This window comes from Bufo bufo, chromosome 4 (genome assembly GCF_905171765.1).
Source record: "Bufo bufo chromosome 4, aBufBuf1.1, whole genome shotgun sequence".
Lineage (NCBI taxonomy): Eukaryota > Metazoa > Chordata > Amphibia > Anura > Bufonidae > Bufo > Bufo bufo.
Genome location: NC_053392.1, coordinates 567,808,728 through 567,831,163, shown reverse-complemented (window position 1 = coordinate 567,831,163; position 22,436 = coordinate 567,808,728). Strand labels below are relative to the sequence as shown.

General features: G+C 42.6%; 1 protein-coding gene across 2 annotated transcripts in view; it reads left to right on the top strand.

Annotated features, from left to right (window-relative positions):
- TTC7A (tetratricopeptide repeat domain 7A) overlaps positions 1 to 22,436 on the top strand; it is a 405,257-nt gene that overhangs the window by 181,172 nt on the left and 201,649 nt on the right. For both annotated transcript variants that reach the window (XM_040430310.1, XM_040430311.1), the window contains exon 12: positions 20,198 to 20,315. In XM_040430310.1, the coding sequence (XP_040286244.1) occupies positions 20,198 to 20,315 (118 nt within the window). The remainder of the gene's footprint in view (positions 1 to 20,197; positions 20,316 to 22,436) is intronic.

The following is a 22,436-nucleotide window of genomic DNA, read 5'->3' as shown; positions in this document are numbered from 1 at the left end:
TGGCCGGAGGGGTGAAAATGGGGATAAACCTTCATCTCTGAACCCAGACAACCCCTTTAATAATACATATCTGGCTTCTGCAGAACTTCATTTGAATAGTATTAATTGACACATGCTTGTGTTTTACCCAGAAAAGTTCAGCAGTACCATATAATGCGCACTCTGCTACCGCAGAACCTCTTTAAGTAAAGATAGGGGAGGGGTTTGCTAGTCATGGTATTATAACATGGCTAGCCCTCTACCTGAGGAAGGTTGCTTGTGCTTACGTTTACCCCCAGTAATTAGCTGTAACCTGTGGAGAAGTCTAACAGTGTGTGTTCAATTCCCCTGCAGTGCCCCCACAGGAGGAATGATGCATTACACAGTTCCCATTGAAATAAATAGTCTGTACATGTAACGCATGGATGTGCTGGGTCCTCCAGAGCAAGACGAGCACTTTATAGCTGCCCTGTGCTGTGCCTGTGGTTTATAGATAAGGGTCCTGAAGTGGGACCCCTTCATAAACTCACTATGCTTTTCTAAACCAGACAACCCCTTTAACGTACTTTCGGCGCACACGTTGTGTAGTAGAGCTCCGTGCAGAAGGTCCTCGGGTGCTCTAAGAGGTTGTTTTCTGCGTAGTCTAATGAGGTTCTGCACAGTCGAGCTTCACCTCGTAGATCACAGCTTTTCCTGGTTGGCTTTATGACATGGCTGAGCAGATGTTATTTTTTTTATCTCTCCAGCTACCCCTGTAAGCCGAACCGCACTGCAGGTTTTGGCCCCGAGGTCAACCATTTTGTACAGACTCAGACCACCAGGCACAGCTGCTCAGTGTCAGCTGTAGCCGCTCCCTTATACTGCAAGATGAAGTCAGAAGATAGCGGTTTGTGTAATGTGCCTTCCAAGTGCGGAGACGTAGAGGACATGATGACAAACTATGAATCCATATTGGCTTTCACCCAAAAAACATTTTAGCAGCTTTTAATTTGCTTGTATGTCGCATACGGAAAAGTGGCGGTTCCCGTTCTAGAAATTGGTGCTGGAGCAGATTTTAATGCATGATTTTTCACAGAATATTGTTGCTGACCTTTCCGTCTCATACATTTCTATTTAGGATATTACATTTTTCATTGTTTTCATCATTTAGATTTTATTCTGGATAAGCCCATGTATAGAGAGGTGTCACAAGCTTGACATCTGCAGAGAGGGTGACTGGCAGAATACAGTTAACCGGTTATGGACCACCCACCATAGGTTTATGGGGGGCAGTCCAGGTCTCTTAAAGGGGTTGTCCTTAATTTTCTCCCATCCACCGGTCCATGTAAAGAGATCTATACTTACCTGCTGCCCTCCTCTTTGTTCTAGCTCCATGGCTTCCAAGTTGTCTTTACTGGACTACTACTTCACCCTCTTGCCAATTTCCACATGGACATGGACACATCTGCTACTACAGCCAATGCCTTGGTGATGATGTGCAAACGGCACTTGAGCCAGTTCACACCTGAGTTCACAGCAGCGTATGTGACCTCATCCATGCGGAAGATGACAGGTGGGTTCCGTAAGTCCAGTAAAGAGAGCCCGAGACCGGAGCGACAAGGAGCAGGTAAGTATAGATTCACAGGTACTGCTGGGTGGGATCTGGTCTGGTCATATGATCACAAGAATGCCAGTTCTAGGAGGCTTCTACTTGCTGTAACTAGACCAAGCACAGTCCTAACAGTTATAAATGTCAGTGTAAATGTGCCAAATTCAATGCACAAAATTGGAAATGTCTTAAAATGTTCAATAGACAACGATGCTAATATAGTGTGTATTAGGGTAATATTATATTACTACCAGACAACAAATAGCTAAAATGTAAAAAAGCATATTTTTAACTATTTCTTCAAATTTTAAGGCTAAAAATATGAAAAAAAAACAAAACATGAATTATTCCTGAAATATGCGGAAAAAAAAGAATGCCACCGGGCCAACAATTAAAAATGTTATAGCTAACTTTGCATAAATCAATAGTACAAGTGACCACAAGAAACTTTGTAATATGTTTTATCAATGAAAAATGGCTGGTTCTGGATGTTTACCTCTCTCTCCACCCTTTCTAATCGCTTTTCACTTTAAAAAACTTTTTAATTCCATCTTGAGATGGACCAGCTTTGCTGCAGTATCCTATTATACATGTCAATACAAGTCTATGGAGAGGGGAGGGGGAAGAGTGGGCAGCACCATGAGTGAGATAGCAGAGACAAAGAATCCTGCACAGCAACATAGGAAGTCTCTATTTCAGCACAAGTGCTAAATTCAAAAATGTACAGGTTAGTACTTCTCAATAATGGCCTCCATGAACCTGGGGCTTTGAATGAGTAATAGAAGGTTAGGAAGCAGATTCTCCTCTACTTTATGTGTGTGGTGGATGGCAGCTGGTCTGGGAAAATAAAGCAAAACTGTAAAAAATGGCAGATGCAAGTGATATAATGGCCAGAAATTCCTCATGTACACACACTGTACTATTGATTTATTCAAAGCATGTTGAAAATTTAGTGACGCTTTAAGCTAATGTGTTTGAAGTGTCTGGTTCTGAAGACTGGATTACAGTTCAAGACTGCACTCGCAATTCTGCTGGTTGTCATTGGTAGCAGACAACATGCTTGTCGTCAGACATTCCCCTAAGAGTTCTTTTAAAGGGGTTTTCTGGGAGTTTTACATTGATGACCTATCTTCAGGAAAGGTCATTATCTAATTGCTGGAGATCCTACTTCCTGCACTCTTACTGATCAGCTGTTTGAAGAGGCTGCAGGCAGTGACGTCACATGGGCTATGTGCAGCTCAGTCCCATTCAAGTCAATGGGGCTGAGCTGCAGTACAAAGCACAGCCGCTATACAATGTATGGCGCTGAGCTTTATATGCTGTGAGGAGGCTGTAGCGCTCCATTGAGCTCTGTGGCCTCCTTCAAACATCTGTTTGGTGGGAGGGTCTGGAGTTGGACCCCACTGATCTGATATTAATGACCGACTCTGAGAATAAGTCATCAATATCCAACTCCTGGGAAAAGCCTTTAAATCAGTGGGTCAATTTGCTTTTCCTATGTCAAATTACTGTACAGTGCCTGATGGAGAGATAACACTTTTCTAGGATGCAAATCACTAGTGAGCTCTAAATATACATCTCACTGGCAATGAATGCTGAGAAATCTCCAGCCTGCAGCCAGCAGAATTATGAATGCAGCCCCTGGATATATTGCAGGCTCTACCTTGAGATCAATACAAAATATAGATTTCATGACCTTTTTATGTAGATTACTTTTATACATAAACTGTAAAATGGTGCCCAAAGGTGGACACTGAGCTACATATTACTGTTATTTTATACTGCATTTATGTTGCTGACACATATTTTTATATGGCATGAATTTGTACCATGCTGAACTAAAGTACAGCCTATCTGTAGGACAAGGGGTGCAGAAGTAGCCGTCACACCTGGGCCCTAGTGCCTCTAGGGTCCCAAAGGTTTATCTGTCACACATCAATATGATAAATTACATATGATAGGAGCACAGGGGTAGCATACAATGTATTTCAGTGTATTTATCAATGCACTTGGTCCATGCAAAGCCCTAAACCCCTTTTATTTCTAACACCTGCACTGTAAGATCACATATACAGTAGTACTGTGGGGCAGATTTATTAATCCTGTAGATGGCGTAAACATAGACAAGTTGTCTAGAATTGCACCAGATTTATCACAGTGGCTCAGGCTGGATGATAAATGTGGTGCAGGGACAGACACTTTTGTCTAACTCTATACCATGTTGTTGGCGTTTTGCCTATAAGAACCCCCCTTTCTCATCAATTTTGCTTTGGATCTACCCAGGTCTTCACTCCAGGAATTCAAAAGGGATGTCCCAAGACATAAACATATTTCCTATACACAGGATAAGGGATACTTACAGTATGTAGTCATTGGAGGTCCAACACCATCATGAGAACAAGTTCCTCAAGTTGCCTTGCAGTTGAGCATGTATGTTACCACCCCAGTCAACTTCTGTAGGGCTCTGGACTTAGCCGAGTACAATGGCATCTTTAGCAATAATAGTGATGTTCACAGTCGCCAGATCAGGCCATCACGTGAATGTATTATAGTCTGAAGTAGACGCACATATTATAGTCTGAAGTAGACGCACAATCCGAGTAGTGAAGTGAAGCCAAATTTGAGGTGTGTAGCCATAACCTTCAGTGGACCAAGGCAGAGTTAAGAAAAGTTGTAAAAACAAACAACAAAAAATAAAAAACTAGAATATAGGAGGGCATGGTCAGAAATATAAGAATTTTGGAGGTTATGGTCAGAAATATGAGAATTTAGAAGGTCATGGTCAGAAATAACAGTATTTAAGAGGTCATGTTTAAAAATGTGAGAATTTAGGAGGTTATGGTCAGAAATATGAGAATTTGGGATGTCATGGTCAGAAATATGATACTTTAGGAGGTCATGGTCAGGAATTTGAGAATTTAGGAGGTCATGGTCAAAATATGAGAATTTAGGAGGTCATGGTCAAAATATGAGAATTTAGGAGGTCATGGTCAGAAATATGAGAATGTAGAAGGTCATTGTCAGAAATATGAGAATTTAGCACATCATGGTCAGAAATATGAGAATTTAGAAGGTAATGGTGAGAAATCCGCCCTTTTCTGTCACGGCTGAGGATGGGGGAAACCCTCAGCCGTGCAATGCCAGAAGATGTTAGTGGCTGCTCAGCCAGGACGACAGAAATAGGGAGCAGGTCACCTCCTAGAGCTTCCCTAATCTGACCCTGACTCCTAGCTGCATGAGCCGACCTTGAAGGTAGGAGGGCTCATGCTCAGGAACCTCGGATCCCTACTGACCCTCCGCCGATCCCTGAGCTAGGAACTGGGTAGACAGCCCGTTCCTCCTGGACACGGAGGAACAGGAGTCTCACTGGCCAAGCTGCAAGGAAAAGGGATACAAAAACAGACCTATGGATATGGCAGGTGAACTACACTAGTTCCACCTACCTGCCACAGCCTTGCTGACTGGATCCCTGTGCCGACATGCTGAAGTTCACACCATACTTAAAAGGACACAGCTAACACACATACAGACAGGAACCCAGATCCATAGCTGCCTTAAATAACAAAAGGAAAACAACATCGACTAAACATCACATAACATTTGCTATCACGTAAAAACTTATGACCACAAGGGTGGCCCTCACTGACAGATGGTAATAACCAGGAGGATGACTCCAGCTTACAAACAAGGCTGGAGTACCCCTCAGACTACAGGTCATTACTGAGGCTTTATAGCCCAAAGTGGCCACACCCACACACAGACACACCCAGTGTACACACACAAAGAAGGAAGTTAACCCTTCCTACACCAGGCACTGAAAGACTGCCACTTAAAGGAGAAATGTCCAAACAAACCTTACACTGCAGCTGTTACCGCAGACAACGACATGCGTGGCAACTATGTCTTGGGAAACAGCCAGAAGGCCGAGACACTGCCACCACATGTAACACACCACACGCTGCCACGGACAGCCACCAGTGAAGGGAAATGTGCACACCAAACAAGGAAAGTGCACACAAACACACACACAAAACCAAAGGCAACTGCACGCATACCTGTTTTCCGCGGCAACCGCACTTGAGGCAAACAACTAAGTGCCCCCAGCTGCGGTTGACATAACACCCAGACCGCGGGCAACTGCATGCGGCTCCCAAGGAGTCACGACCATAACCATGGGCGTGACATTTTCTTACGGTGGAAACTGCAAAAACTCTTGTTGTGGCCTTGATCCATTCTCGTCTTGACTACTGCAACGCATTACTAATCGGTCTCTCTCTCACTAAACTCTCCCCTCTTCAATCTGTTCTAAATGCTGCAGCCAGGCTCATCTATCGATCCAACTGCTACACTGATGCCTCTAGTCTGTGCCAGTCACTTCACTGATTGCCCATCCACCACAGAATACAGTTCAAACTTCTCGCCCTAACCCACAAAGCTCTGCACAACTCCCCACCTCCATATATCTCCTCCCTCATCTCCATCTACCACCCTACTCGTGCTCTCCGTTCTGTTAGCGACCCAAGATTAATAACCTCCATAATTCGTACCTCTCACTTCCGTCTTCAAGACTTTTCTCGAGCTGCACCTACTCTCTGGAATACTCTGCCCCGGAATACTAGGTCAATCCACAACTTCTCCACCTTCAAACGTGCCTTAAAAACACATCTTTTTAGGTAGGCTTATCAAGCTACCTAAAATGATTTTTCCCCCACCAACTCCTCTGGCCTAAACTCTATCCTCTAGTAGTCCCAAACCCGAAGCAGATCGGCCGGCACCACTCCTATTTGTTCAATAATGGCTTTGGTACCAGCATTTCCCACTTGCATGGTGTCCTAGTTAGATAGACACCCATTTTTAATTACATGGTAGTTAGAAGAAGTTCATTGTATTTGGAGGCCACTGACAAATATTTGAGTTGGGGGCCTCCTTTATTCTACTATTAACCTTCTGTTAACCAGAAAAAAAAAAAAATGATGAGAATGTAGGAGGTCAGGGTCAGAAATATGAGAATTTAGCGGTCATGGTCAGAAATATGAAAATTTAGGTGGTCATGGTCAGAAATCTGAATAGAACTAGCTTGTATTAAAATACAATCACCACTATTATTTTGGTACCAGCATTTCCCGCTTGCATGTTGTCCTAGTTGGACACCCACTTTTAATACATGGTAGTCAGAACCAGTTCATTGTATTTGGAGTCCACTGACAAAGTTTTTTGAGTTGGGGGCCTCCATTATTCTCCTTTCACCAGTCTATATACTTGACATAGAGAAAATGAAGAAACCAGATTACGCATAAGTATAATGAGCCTGGAGAGCATACGGGCACCCGTGATGCTGAGACACAGCCTGGGCCGCAGGGGACGAGACCTAGACCGTATATGACATTGATTCAGACTCCAGAGCATTTGAATGATCATTTGTTGCTTTCACCCTTAGCCTTCCGCTCCATTATTGGTAATACCAGCATATAGTAATTTAGCAAACTGGAAAAAAATAGTCAATATCTTCTGTCAATAAAACTACAGGGAAGTTTGAGCTGTGCCATCGCAGAGAGCAGAGTTCTAATGATTACTGCTTGTTAAAGGTGAATTAATGTCTGCATTTCATGCTCCAGTTCTAGTGGCTTCTATCTCAACCACGGCAATGTGCATCTGGCATACAGGATGTTCCTAGGTGCTGTAGTGTTGCATATTTCACACCGAGCCTTCTGAAAGCCCTGCACATTGTGGGAGAGGGTTGAGCCGAGGACAGAGGAAATCGCTATTCACTTTTTTTTTACTTATGCAGTGGATTTCTGCAATAATTAATTATAGAGCAAATCAATCTCTTGATGAACAAATTTTAAATGTGATATATATTGAGTTTTTATGCAAATTTGCAGTTTAGTAGAATTTGGAAGATAATTATTGCAATTATGTTCTGTACAATTGGAATATGCACCTTCATACAGCAGTAGTATGTGGAGCATTTTCTAACCTGACTCTGATATCATTTCAAAAGCCATTAACAAATTTTAAGTGTACCCTTAATTTCAGGTAATTTGTCTGAAGGCTACTTTCACACTAGCTACCGTGTGCCCCTGGACAGCCGCTCTGTCCCCATTGATTATAATGGGGGCGGTGTGGGGTTCCGGCAGAGGCTGCAGGAATAAATCTCGGACATGTCGTAGTTTTATTCCGGCAGCCTCTGGCCATGCACTGCCGTGCCTCATCCGGAACTCCGCCCCCATTATAGTCAATGGGGACAGAGCGGCAGTTCGGGGGCACACGGTCACTAGCGGCAGGACGGATCCGACAGGCTGTTCACCCGACGGAACAGCCTGCCGGAGGTCCGTGCCGCTAGTTTGAAAGTAGACTAAGCTGCTGTGAGTGTACATATGGAATAACACAATTTCTGTTCATTTATATGACTTTTTTCTGGCATTTGTTGTTAGTAGTGTTGATCGAGCATGCTCGGCCGAACACGAGTTTGGCTCAAGCATCGATATGCTCGGCAGAACACCTCGTGTGCGATGCTCGAGTCAGTGTATTTAAATGTAATTTAGCATCTATTTCTAAAAAGTTTCTGCTGGGATTTAAACCCCTAACCCCTTGTACATTAGAGGCAAGGACCTTATCCACTCAGCTATAAACTTGGATGCTGAACTGTGTCAGAAAAACCTCTCAGAAGTTTCTGATGTAGTAAGTATTCCTATTCAGCAGAAGACTTATTTAATATATATATATATATATATATATATATATATATATTTTATAACACATTTATTTTGTGCTATACATTTTTTACAATTACAAAAAAAAATATAAAATATATAAATGTAATCTCTATTTCTGAAATGTTTCTGCTAGGATTCCAACTCCCAACCTTGTACATTAGAGGCAGGAATGTTAACCACTACACTATAGAGCTACATTAGATATATACACTTACCTAAAGAATTATTAGGAACACCTGTTCTATTTCTCATTAATGCAATTTTGTAGTCAACCAATCACATGGCAGTTGCTTCAATGCATTTAGGGGGGTGCTCCTGGTCAAGACAATCTCCTGAACTCCAAACTGAATGTCAGAATGGGAAAGAAAGGTGATTTAAGCAATTTTGAGCGTGGCATGGTTGTTGGTGCCAGACGGGCCGGTCTGAGTATTTCACAATCTGCTCAGTTACTGGGATTTTCACGCACAACCATTTCTAGGGTTTACAAAGAATGGTGTGAAAAGGGAAAAACATCCAGTATGCGGCAGTCCTGTGGGCAAAAATGCCTTGTGGATGCTAGAGGTCAGAGGAGAATGGGCCGACTGATTCAAGCTGATAGAAGAGCAACGTTGACTGAAATAACCACTCGTTACAACCGAGGTATGCAGCAAAGCATTTGTGAAGCCACAACACGCACAACCTTGAGGCGGATGGGCTACAACAGCAGAAGACCACACCGGGTACCACTCCTCTTCACTACAAATAGGAAAAAGAGGCTACAATTTGCACGAGCTCACCAAAATTGGACTGTTGAAGACTGGAAAAATGTTGCCTGGTCTGATGAGTCTCGATTTCTGTTGAGACATTCAAATGGTAGAGTCTGAATTTGGCGTAAACAGAATGAGAACATGTATCCATCCTCTGATGGCTACTTCCAGCAGGATAATGCACCATGTCACAAAGCTCGAATCATTTCAAATTGGTTTCTTGAACATGACAATGAGTTCACTGTACTAAAATGGCCCCCACAGTCACCAGATCTCAACCCAATAGAGCATCTTTGGGATGTGGTGGAACAGGAGCTTCGTGCCCTGGATGTGCATCCCTCAAATCTCCATCAACTGCAAGATGCTATCCTATCAATATGGGCCAACATTTCTAAAGAATGCTATCAGCACCTTGTTGAATCAATGCCACGTAGAATTAAGGCAGTTCTGAATGCAAAAGGGGGTCCAACACCGTATTAGTATGGTGTTCCTAATAATTCTTTAGGTGAGTGTATATATTTAATTTATTATTGGTAGTAATCAATTCTGTCATACGCTAGTGGGTGTGGTTCCATTCTGTTTACCAACCCCTTTGGCTTTGGGGTAAACCTAATAGTGTTATCCTGGCTGCTCCCTCTTATTCAGCCTTTAACCCCTATACAGGATTCTGGACTTCGCTGCAGGGAACCACCAGACCACTACCTCCTGGAGTGGTCCCAGTTTGGTTGACAGCTGACCCATGAGGATCAGAGACACCTGTGCAAGGCACCGAAGGAACAGGCAAAACACATATAAACAGGCCGAGGTCAGGGCAGACCAGTTTGTGCAAATATGAGAAACTGGTCCAAGGTCAGGGCTGGCAGCGGAGGATCACAATGGTAAAACAGACACAGGTCAGTACACAGGCAGACAATTGAAAACAGTACACCATAGCAAGGAACTTAACAGGTTATAAACCTAGTTGCTCTGGTAAGGAAATGAGTTAATCAGCACAGTGTTATAGCAGAAGCTGATTAGCAATTAGAAACAGCTAAACAGCAGCACACAGGGCAAGGGGAGTAGGAGAGTAGTAGTGAAGGCAACAATGGAAGTTGTAGTTGTTCAATGAGTAATGTTCCTAGTAGAAGGAGCGTAGTAGCTTCTAAACTCCCCCTAGTGGTGGCTGCGGGCATTCAGCATTTTATCATTTGTATCTATGGCTATGCAGGGGATTTTGAGTTGTGTATCTGGAAAACATAGCCCCATTCTCAATTAGCACAGACTTTTGGACCTAAAATAACATTCTGATAAATGGTGATTTATCTGACTGATACAATACTTCAGTGTGGCCATGGGACCCGAGGAGCCAAGGTAATTGCATCTAGTACTTACAGCAGTTAATATGGTACATAGACTTCTACAGCTAAATCACGTTAATATTTAATGTTCAATTTATTAACGTATACCGTTAATGGCCTTGGTAAATTAAGTGGAACATTTGGAAGCAAAAGTTTTTGTCCCAAGTTGAACATTCGAGGGTCTGGGAAAATCTAAGGCTTACACCTTAATACAGTCTTTTATAATTCAACAATTAGTTATATATTTCAGTGGGGAGCTGGTTATAACTTTATTAAGCTGGCAGGTGGGACTTCTCTACAATCTCGGATTCCCTCTCTGAGTTACATTTCGCGAATGAAAAACATAATCATTAGACATCTTCCCCGAAATGTGACACATATCTCTATTTTATGGTTACATTTGCACCTTCCATTTTACAGGAAGACCTCCATGAAAATGGCCTCAAAAGCTGCAGTGCAAACAGTGCGTGATATGGAAGAATGGTACCGCTAATTTATAAATGTTAGATTACTTTCAGAAAATGGCATATATGGATTAGACAGGGAATTCTAATAGCCCTTGGTCACACCATCTGGCACAGAGTACACAGTGCTTATTTTCCCCAACTCTGTCCCTTCTAGGAGAAAAGGGCAATATGACTGGTTTGAGTTCTTTGTTTAAAGGGGTTATCCCATGATTAATGTAAAAAATGAAAATCAGACATCATATAGAACATGGCAATCTCATTCTAACAAAGCTAGAACCAGCCCTGTACTTCACATGGACCTGGAGATCACCCCATTCATTACTTACAGGCAGCTCAAGGTGAGTGCCTTGCTGCTGCAGCTCAGAGGACATGTCCTTTCTGCGGCAGCTCTCTCCCTATCATAGCTCAGCAGCTCTCTCCCTATCACAGCTCAGCAGCTCTCTCCCTATCACTGCGGCAGCTCTCTCCCTATCACAGCTCAGGAGGCGATTAAAGGATAATACTGAGCATGTTTGGCCATCTCAGCGAGTTGGACAAAGAAATAAAAAATAAAAAAAACAGCAGGTGGAGCGCTACAGATACATTTTATTGACTTAGTCATGTAATTACTAAAGTATTCAGATCCAGGTGCTGGTTTGAAAACTGTAGAATATTTTTCATGGGAGAACCCCTTTTAAGGTACAGCCAAATACTGCCACTAAACAATGTACGGCCCTGTACTTGGTAGGTATACAGTAAAGGAATAACTCACTATATGGCAGCCTAACTGCTAAAGATCTTTCCACATTGAATTAATTATATAAATTAATATATTTTATAACGTATAAGGTTTCTGTACTACGTGTCATCATATGATATTGTGGCATGTGGAGTCATTGATGGTCAGGTGAACAACCCAGGACGTCTAAATGACCCCTGTGTATTGTACTATAATAGCAGTAAGGGCGTCTTGTAACCTCATAAAGGGTATAGATGACTTCTGTTTCTGGGCTAGTAAAGTCAGACAGCTGCGTTTGCTATGCCAGCTATTACCCAAACTTGCTTGTGCTGCCCAGAGCTAAGTATTCCCATACCACACATGCTCTACATTCATATGAAGTAATAGACTCACGTTGAAGGGCATCTGTCAGCAGATTTGCACCTATGACACTGGCTGACCTGTTACATGTGCACTTGGCAGCTGAAGACATCTGTGTTGGTCCCGTGTTCATATGTGTCCGCATTGCTGAGAAATATGAGGTTTTAAAATATGCAAATGAGCCTCTAGGAGCAAAAGGGGTGTTGCCGTTACACCTAGGGGCTCAGCTCTCTCTGCAAAGGCTGCGCCCTCTGCACTTTGATTGATTTAGGAAAAGTCAGGGCCAGACATGATCACGTTTACACTGCCTGGCCCTGTCAAAGTGTAGAGGACACGGCAGTTGCAGAGAGAGCAGAGCCTCTAGTTAGTGGTGGCGAACATATGGCACGAGTGCTAGAGGCGGCACTCAGAGCCCTCTCTGTGGACACCCGTACCCTGGAAAAAGTATATGGTGTGCCAATATGCCTTAGACTTTTCCTGCCATTCATCAGCGCAGGGCGCAGTATGAACAGCACAGGCAGCGCATTGAATGTAGGCAGGTTATTATAGCTAAATGATAAAGTACATGGAAGATATACTACTGTATATTGGACTGTCACATTCAGGTTAAATTGCTGTGTTGACACTTTGCGATAAATAAGTGGGTTTTGGGCTGCAGTTTGGGCACTCATTCCCTAAAAGGTTCACCATCACTGCTCTAGGTGTAACAGCAACGCCCCCGTTGCTCCTAGAGTCTCATTTGCATATATTAAAACATAGTTTTTCTCAGCAATGCGGACACATATGAACATGGGACCAACACAGATGTCTTCAGCTGCCAAGCGCACATGTAACAGGTCAGCCAGTGTCATAGGTACAATCTGCTGACAGTAAACTAGGTCATCAGTAGTAAAGTCTCGGAAAACCCTTTTCAGGAGTCATCCCATGAATTAGAGATATAATGTATTTTTCGCCAAAAGTGGGGGGAAAACGGCAGTGCTTCTTATGGGGCGAATGCTGCCATTTTAACATCGCTAACACTGATACATCGCCGGCTGCGATGCTGCACAGCGCAGCGATGTATCAGGGGGAGGGAGGAGGGGCTGGAGGCCGGCAACTGCTGGAATCGCGGCGTGGCCCGGTGCAGTCAGTGTACTCGTGCACCAGGCCATGCCGCTTACAGAAGTATTCATATGTAAACTGTAATCCTTAAACTCTTCTTAACTTTAGTTAAAGTAGCGCTATCCCGTGTACTACCACTTACTATCAAGCTCCTGTAGCAGGCGGAGCAGCCGGCAGCTGTAACATCACTCACGTGAGTCCGGTGATATGGATTCCTTTTTCTGTTATTTTAATAAGCTTGGAAAATAACAGTTGTATCAAATATCCACATATTAAGTTGAAATAATTGTGCTATATTTGATAGTGTCACCACACTGTCTGTATGGTCAAAATGATGATAGCACTCCTTCTGTCTTATGAGTCCTGATATCAGTCCTAATGGTTATATTGTCATCCAATATGTAGTTATTGACGCCTCCAAATGCATCACAATTTAATACTGTGTGTGTTTTGGATATGTTACCGCTCCTGCAGCTTTGGTATCTTTTCACTTGAATTGTGGCTGTATTCTGCTTCCCGCTGGTTTGCGTGTTTGCCTTTTACTCGGTGAGACTCTGTGGTGTCCCATGTGGTCTCAATTCTCCGCCAGTCTCTTCCCAGCCCGTCTGGGTGTTGCGCGGCTGCCGATCGCAGCGCTAAGCTGGTGGGTTCACTCGTGTGTCACTCCTCGGCGTCCCACGTGTTCAAGTAATATACTGCTCCCAGATCAGAGACTTAAGGCTGGAGACAGATGAACAGCTTTTTGTATGTAGCACCGAGATGTTCGGAATTAGCGGGGTATAAACAATGTTCTTATTATAAGTTATTTCACTGCTATTCATCAGACTCGTTTTGGGGTTAATCCCCCTTCCTCAGTGGTCAGCAGTGATTTACTAAGAGTCTCCTTTTATAGATATCTGGTCATGATAAAAAGGATGGACAATGAAAGTGTTTGGGCTGCAGTTTGGGCACTCGGTCCCTAAAAGGTTCACCATCACTGCTCTAGGTGTAACAGCAACGCCCCTGTTGCTCCCAGAGGCTCATTTGCATATATTTAAACATAATTTTTCTCAGCAATGCGGGCACATATGAACATGGGACCAACACAGATGCCTTCAGCGGCCAAGCGCACATGTAACAGGTCTGCCACTGTCATAGGTACAAAACTGCTGACAGTAGAGTAGGTCATCAGTAGTAAAGTCTCGGAAAACCCTTTTCAAGAGTCATCCCATGAAATATACAGTACAGACCAAAAGTTTGGACACACCTTCTCATTCAAAGAGTTTTCTTTATTTTCATGACTAAGAAAATTGCAGATTCACACTGAAGGCATCAAAACTATGAATTAAAGAGGACCTTTCACCAGAATAAAACATCTAAACTAACTATACAGACATGTAGAGCGGCGCCCAGGGATCCCCCTGCACTTACTGTTATCCCTGCGCGCCGCTCCGTTCTCCCGGTATAGCCTCCGGTATCTTCATAGTTAGGCTCCACCCAGGGAAACCTGACGGCGTCTCTTTCTCCTATGCTGTAGCGCTGGCCAATCGCAGCGCTCAGCTCATAGCCTGAGAGGTTTTTTTTTCTCTCAGGCTATGAGCTGAGCTCTGCGATTGGCCAGCGCTACAGCATGGGAGAATGAGACGCCGTCAGGTTCCCCTGGGTGGAGCCTAACTATGAAGATACCGGAGGCTATACCGAGCGAACGGAGCGGCGCCCAGGTATAACAGTAAGTGCAGGGGTATCCCTGGGCGCCGCTCTACATGTCTGTATAGTTAGTTTAGATGTTTTATTCTGGTGAAAGGCCCTCTTTAACACATGTGGAATTATATACATAACAAACAAGTGTGAAACAACTGAAAATATGTCATATTCTAGGTTCTTCAAAGTAGCCACCTTTTGCTTTGATTACTGCTTTGCACACTCTTGGCATTCTCTTGATGAGCTTTAAGAGGTAGTCCCCTGAAATGGTCTTCCAACAGTCTTGAAGGAGTTCCCAGAGATGCTTAGCACTTGTTGGCCCTTTTGCCTTCACTCTGCGGTCCAGCTCACCCCAAACCATCTCAATTGGGTTCAGGTCCGGTGACTGTGGAGGTCAGGTCATCTGGCGCAGCACCCCATCACTCTCCTTTATGGTCAAATAGCCCTTACTTTCAAAGTTTTTTCCAATTTTTCGGCTGTCTGACTGACCTTCATTTCTTAAAGTAATGATGGCCACTCGTTTTTCTTTACTTAGCTGCTTTTTTCTTGCCATAATACAAATTCTAACAGTCTATTCAGTAGGACTATCAGCTGTGTATCCACCTGACTTCTCCTCAACACAACTGATGGTCCCAACCCCATTTATAAGGCAAGAAAACCCACTTATTAAACCTGACAGGGCACACCTGTGAAGTGAAAACCATTTCAGGGGACTACCTCTTGAAGCTCATCAAGAGAATGCCAAGAGTGTGCAAAGCAGTAATCAAAGCAAAAGGTGGCTACTTTGAAGAACCTAGAATATGACATATTTTCAGTTGTTTCACACTTGTTTGTTATGCATATAATTCCAAATGTGTTAATTTATAGTTTTGATGCCTTCAGTGTGAATCTACAATTTTCATAGTCATGAAAATAAAATAAACTCTTTGAATGAGAAGGTGTGTCCAAACTTTTGGTCTGTACTGTATATTTATATATATATATAGTAATGCACACCATCATTTTAACTAAAAACAGTTGCTCTTAGCTTTTTACTCACCCTTCTGCAGCTCCGGTTTCTTCCCTTTCTGTGGATGGTCATCAGCTTGTCGAAAGTAACATTCAAGTACCTGCATCTCCCTGGAGCGTATTGCAGTCAACCCTTGTTAACCCCTTCCTCCTCTGCATAGAAAATAGTCGCACACAGTCACAGCCATTCCACTAATAAATAGAAAAATGGTATTTAAGCCCCCCCCCAATGTCCTACTCCGCTGTCTAGAGAGAGATACAACTAGAGACAAGTTAATGAAAAGTGCCCAAGAGAAGAGGATGGAGAGAGTTCAGAATCGACCAGAAGAGTAAACAGCAGGGGGCTCTACAAGAAAGGAAAATGTAATGTACAGATAAACCTAACAATATTTTTATTGCATGCATATTGCAGTAATACTTTATTTACATTGCCCTATTGTTTGCATGCATAGGAATCCTTTTCATCGGATAACCCCTTTTAAAGTAATATAAATATATATATATATATATATAGAGTGGATATAAAAAGTCTACACACCTCTGTTAAAATGTCAGATTTCTGTGATGTAAAAAAAACTTGACAAAGATAAATCATTTCAGAACTTTTTCCACCTTTAATGTGACCTATAAACTGTACAACTCAATTGAAAAACAACCTGAACTATTTTAGGTGGAATAAAGAAAAAAATAATAATAATAATAATGTGGTTTCATAAGTGTGCACACCCTCTTATAACTGGGGATGTAGCTGTGTTCAGAATTAAGCAATCACATTCAAAATCATGGTAAATAGGAGTCAGCATACACCTGCCATCATTTAAAGTGCCTCTGATTTACCCCAAATAAAGTTCAGCTGCTCTAGTTGGTCTTTCCTGAAATTTTCTTACTCGCATCCCACAGCAAAAGCCATGGTCCACAGAGAGCTTCCAAAGCATCAGAGGGATCTCATTGTTAAAAGGTATCAGTCAGGAGAAGGGTACAAAAGAATTTCCAAGGCATTAGATATACCATGGAACACAGTGAAGACAGTCATCATCAAGTGGAGAAAATATGGCACAACAGTGACATTACCAAGAACTGGATGTCCCTCCAAAATTGGTTAAAAGATGAGAAGAAAACTGGTCTGGGAGGCTACCAAGAGGCCTACAGCAACATTAAAGGAGCTGCAGGAATATCTGGCAAGTACTGGCTGTGTGGTACATGTGACAACAATCTCATGTTTTCTTCATATGTCTGAGCTATGGGGTAGAGTGGCAAGACGAAAGCCTTTTCTTACGAAGAAAAACATCCAAGCCAGGCTACATTTTGCAAAAACACATCTGAAGTCTCCCAAAAGTATGTGGGAAAAGGTGTTATGGTCTGATGAAACCAAGGTTGAACTTTTTGTCCATAATTCCAAAAGATATGTTTGGCCCATAAACAACACTGCACATCACCAAAAGAACACCATACCCACAGTGAAGCATGGTGGTGGCAGCATCATGCTTTGGGCTATTTTTCTTCAGCTGGAACTGGGGCCTTAGTTAAGCTAGAGGGAATTATGAACAGTTCCAAATACCAGTCAATATTGGCACAAAACCTTCCGGCTTCTGCTAGAAAGCTGAACATGAAGAGGAACTTCATCTTTCAGTATGACAACGACCCAAAGCATACATCCAAATCAACAAAGGAATGGCTTCACCAGAAGAAGATTAAAGTTTTGGAATGGCCCAGCCAGAGCCCAGACCTGAATCAGATTGAAAATCTGTGGGGTGATCTGAAGAGGGCTGTGCACAGGAGATGCCCTCGCAATCTGACAGATTTGGAGTGTTTTTGCCGAGTCAAAATGTGCCATGCTGATAGACTCATACCCAAAAAGACTGAGTGCTGTCATAAAATCAAAATATGCTTCAACAAAGTATTAGTTTAAGGGTGTGCACTCTTATGCAACCATATTATTTTATTTTTATATTTTTTTCTTCCCTCTACCTAAAAGATTTCAGTTAGTTTTTCAATTGAGTTGTACAGCAGCTGAACTTTATTTGGGGTTAATCAGAGGCACTTTACATGATGGCAGGTGTATGCTGACTCCTATTTAACATGATTTTGAATGTGATTGCTTAATTCTGAACACAGCTACATCCCCAGTTATAAGAGGGTGTGCACACTTATGCAACCACATTATTATTATTTTTTTTGTTTTCTTCCCTCCACCTAAAAGATTTCAGTTTGTTTTCCTATTGAGTGGTACAGTTTATAGGTCACATTAAAGGTGGAAAAAGTTCTGAAATGATTTATCTTTGTCTAATTTTTTTTACAGCACAGAAACCTGACATTTTAACAGGGGTGTGTAGACTTTTTATATCCACTGTATATGTATATATATATATATATATATATATATATATATATATATATATATATAAACCATTTTTTTATAACCTGCTCATTTGAACATGACTTCTGTGATGTAGATAGTGATTGGTATTAAAAAGTATTTCCATCCATCCAACAGAATTCTCAAAATTATAAGTGAGGGGGAGCTGAGCCAATACAAAGGAGATGTGCTACACCATAATTATTTTATAAGCAGCATAGGGTGTAATAGTATAGCACTGAAGGCAATGCAAATGTTTCTAAACACGTACCTTACAATTTCTGGTTAGATTCACACAAAGCAGCGCGCCTAGTTCAGAATAATAAATGTAATTGTGTTCATGTGATGTCGGCTTCCTGCATCATGTGAAAAAGCTCATTAATAGACACGACTGTTACATAAACAGTCATTGCTCACGTACATTCAGTATCTTTTTATGTGCTTGTTGGGAAAATGATCATTGATTACAAGGTATTGAAATGCATGTCAGCCAACAACCTAGTGCATCGCTGGGCCCAGCCAGCAGGTGCGCGTACCCTGTGTCCCGATTGTTTCAGGCCTGTGATCACCATTTTCAATTGTAAATTGCTCCTCTTCCCCCATGAACCTGTGCCCCTTGGTGTCCCAGATATTTTTAGGTTCTATCAATTACACTTCACTATACACAATTCCCACTTGGGTCCGACCCTGCTGACCATTCCTGGGTCTGACTGGCTGATCACAGTACTCCTCAGTAGGCCCAGGTTCCAACACAGTAATGGGCTGAAAAGATCAGGCAGATGACAACCCAATTTGAGATTGATTTGCAGCTAATTACTTTGCTGTTCAGGACAGTTTTTATGGAATTTAATCAGACTTTTTCAGGTGGCCACACACCTTCTATAACTGTTGGCTGAAGGCCCATTCAGCCAGCAGCTGTTCCTCCAAGTTTGCCAAGAAGTTTGTGGAGAGTGGAGTAAGCCACTGCCAGAAACTTTTGGCCTATTATATCTTGTAAATTCAACATGTCAGAGGAGAGTTGGCACACCCCCGTACTCATAAGATACTGTAATCAACATGTTTGGCTGACTTTTCTCTTGTTTCACTAGGAAATTCACTGATAACCCAGGCAGAATGCCTTGTAGGGTCTATCTCAGCTGAATGTAATGATACTTTTCACTTAATGATCCATTGCTTCATTCTGCAAATGAGCATTTCAGTGCACCAAGGGCAGGCCCAAGGCACTTTGTGCTCCTGTGCTTTTGCTGTTTCCTCTGCCAGCCCCTCCCTCTTCTTGACTGACAAGTCCAGGTTCCCTTATAGTCATCTCACCTCAACCTGTCAAGCAAGAAGTGCAAGGCAGGAAAGCAGGAGGTGATCTCAGATGTGGAGACCAATGGCCAGGCCATTTTGATTAAAGCAAAATAAAGTCTCTGCTTTACTCAATAAATGATGGGTGTCACAGTGCAAACAGAAGTAGTAGGCACAGCTCTAGAGTATTTCACCAAGCAGGCTTTTCCCAACGTGTTTATAGGAGGTGGCTATTATAATAGTGGTCCTCCCTGAGTCTTTCCATCTCTATAAATCCATGCAATCTTCTCAAATATCCAAAGCGTGCAATCATTCTCAGTATCTCTCTGCTGTTCCCAACTGCTGGGTGCAGTCCTAGATGGGATGGCCAATATAACCCAAACCATGGGTAGTAAAGTCTGAAGCAGTAGGCGTGCGTTACCTTTACTGACTTAGTCCATTCACCTTTTAAATGGTCCTCAACCTTTTTTTTTTTCTGACCATATTACAAATATTTATAAAATATCCCAACTACATCCAAATAACGCCATATTGAAAAAGGAGGAGGAAAGAGAAAGAAAAAGGAACAAAAGAACCTCAACCTGCTGTAATAATTCAATGTTTCTTTCCCCTAGTGATTGTTTCCCAGTAAAGTTACTTTTCTGGCAGCTTTCACTCACAGGAATGGTGTCTTCTTGGAGAAGGATTCTCTCTTGGATTACTTTCCAGCAGCAACCCCAATACAGTGCTGCAAGGAAACAGTGCCAACCACCAAGCAGCAGTGCTGTATATATTTCTATATAAATTGACATGCACTGTAAGATTTTCTTTCATCTATGGCTGTGCTCAAGTTTTGATGTATTGTCTTGCAGTTGGATGAAGGAGAAAAATTTGCAAAACAAGTAACAGAGATGGGAGAAGAAGCTGGAGAATCACTCGCTAAAGGATATCTTGCTTTGGGACTAGTGTACAGCTTCCAGGCTACTGATGGTAAGACTTCTTTTCAGTAGCTTTTATGTACAGTGATTGGGAGTAATTTATGAAATTAAATGTGCCAGAATTCAACTTGTCCAAAAAATCTGGTGCTTATGCCTTTCACCACATTTATTAGGTGTTTTAGAGAGTTTTTGTGGCTCACTAAACAAGGGGGCATGGTTTAGCATAAAGGGGGATGGCTTAGCGGGAAGGGGATTGGCTTAAAATGTGACAGAGTGCATCAAAATGTGCTAAATATTCGCTCAAAGCAAGCTAAAAAAATAAGTGCTGTAAAGGTAGGAAAAATTTACACCAAACAATTATAATTTACCCCGATCTTGTCGGTGCTCCATACTCGCCGCCAACCTGCTCTCCAGGGTGGGCACAGGTGTCATGTCATTCACCTAGTTTCTGCAAAGCTGCCAGACTCCTCTGGGTGCAAAGCCTCTTCCTGTGTGTGTGTATTAGAGAGACTTTTTCCTGCAGTACTGTAAGGGTTAATTCCGTTTCTGATCATTTGTTTGACTAACGGTCTAATCAACTCTCATATATAATTATACAGTTATTAGTTACTTCACTGCTTGCCTAAGCAATTAGGTCTTGATACTGGTCTAGATACTGCTAGATGTGATTGTTGTCTGCCCGTGAACTCACCTCTGCCTGTTTACTGGATTCTGACCCTCCGCTGCCTGACCTGACCATTGGCTGTTCACCATACTGACTCTTCCCTGACCTTTGGACTGTTTCATGGATTCACACGTACTCTGCCAGCCTGACCTCTGTCTGTTTTCTATGTTTATTACCTATTCCCTGGTGTCTCTGAGCCCTGTAGGTCAACAGGCAACTACACGGGGACTATTCCAAGAGGTAGCGGCCTGGTGGCTCTCTTAAAGTGAAAGTCAGGTTCCTGTATAGGGGTTATAAAGAGTGAAAAACAGGGGACTGCTAGGATAATGTTCTCAGCACTAGTCCAAAGTCAAACTGATTGGTTGGCACAATGGATCCACATCCCTTTTGTAGATATAATTAAAGGGAACCTGTCACCTCCTAAATGCATGTAAACCCGCCAGCAGTACCTCAGGGTAGCCCGCAGTGTGATACTAATCATACTTTTCATCCTGCAGTCCGATGCTGAATAAGGTCAGAAAACGATCTTTTATACAACGTTCGCGCTAATTTGCATGTCAGCTTGAAGTCAAGGGGGCAGTACCCTGAGGTACTGCTGGCGGGTTTACATGCATTTAGGAGGTGACAGGTTACCTTTAAATAAAATCATTTTGCTAAATGGATTTTATACTGTTTGTTACCCCTTCGACCTTGTGGATAGGTGGTAATAAATAGTTAAATATAATGGAAAAACCTCTTTAAACAAAACAGAGTGTAGCCATAGGATCAAATTCAACCATTAATCAGAACTGAATAGCCCACACAAGAAATGAGGGATTTTGCCTGAAAACTCTTAACGTAGGGTCTGGGACAATACAACAAATACCAGCTACCTAAAATAGGAGGGAGGGTGGGTGCTCATCTTCTAAAACTGGGTGAACGGAGACAGCCACCTAATTTATATACAAAAGCAGGTTACATGGGTTCCACAAGAAACCAATCATCTGCTGTTGCTGGGGACATAAAAGTCTTCTTCCCCAGCAACAAATACTGACCCATCTGTCACCTTCCTCAGACAAAAATCTGTCCGGAGACGACCGCAGTAACGGCAAGAACATTTTCTGCCAAAACCATCCTGAGTAGGGATTAGTAAATTGTATGATTTAGCTAGAGTTCTCCACCTGTGAGGGGCTGTCCCCATGGTTGAAGAAGCACCCACCTGCCTGTTGATTGACCAGGCCATACATCTCGTCCAGCCCTGACAATCTCGCACCTGTGCCACTGCTGAGGAGGCTCTGGATCTGCTGCCACTGCGCATGCGCAACTACACTTCCAGATAGCGCTGTGTTAAGTCGCTACTTCCGAAGCGGAAGCAGAGCCTCTGCACTTGAATCGTTACTTGAAGATCCGGCACAGGTGCGAGATTGTTAGGACCTGGCGACATGTCCGTGCGTTTCTTCACCTGTGGGGACAGCCCCTCACAAATTTAAGAACTTGCTAATGAGACAAATCAATCTGTTAGAATTGATT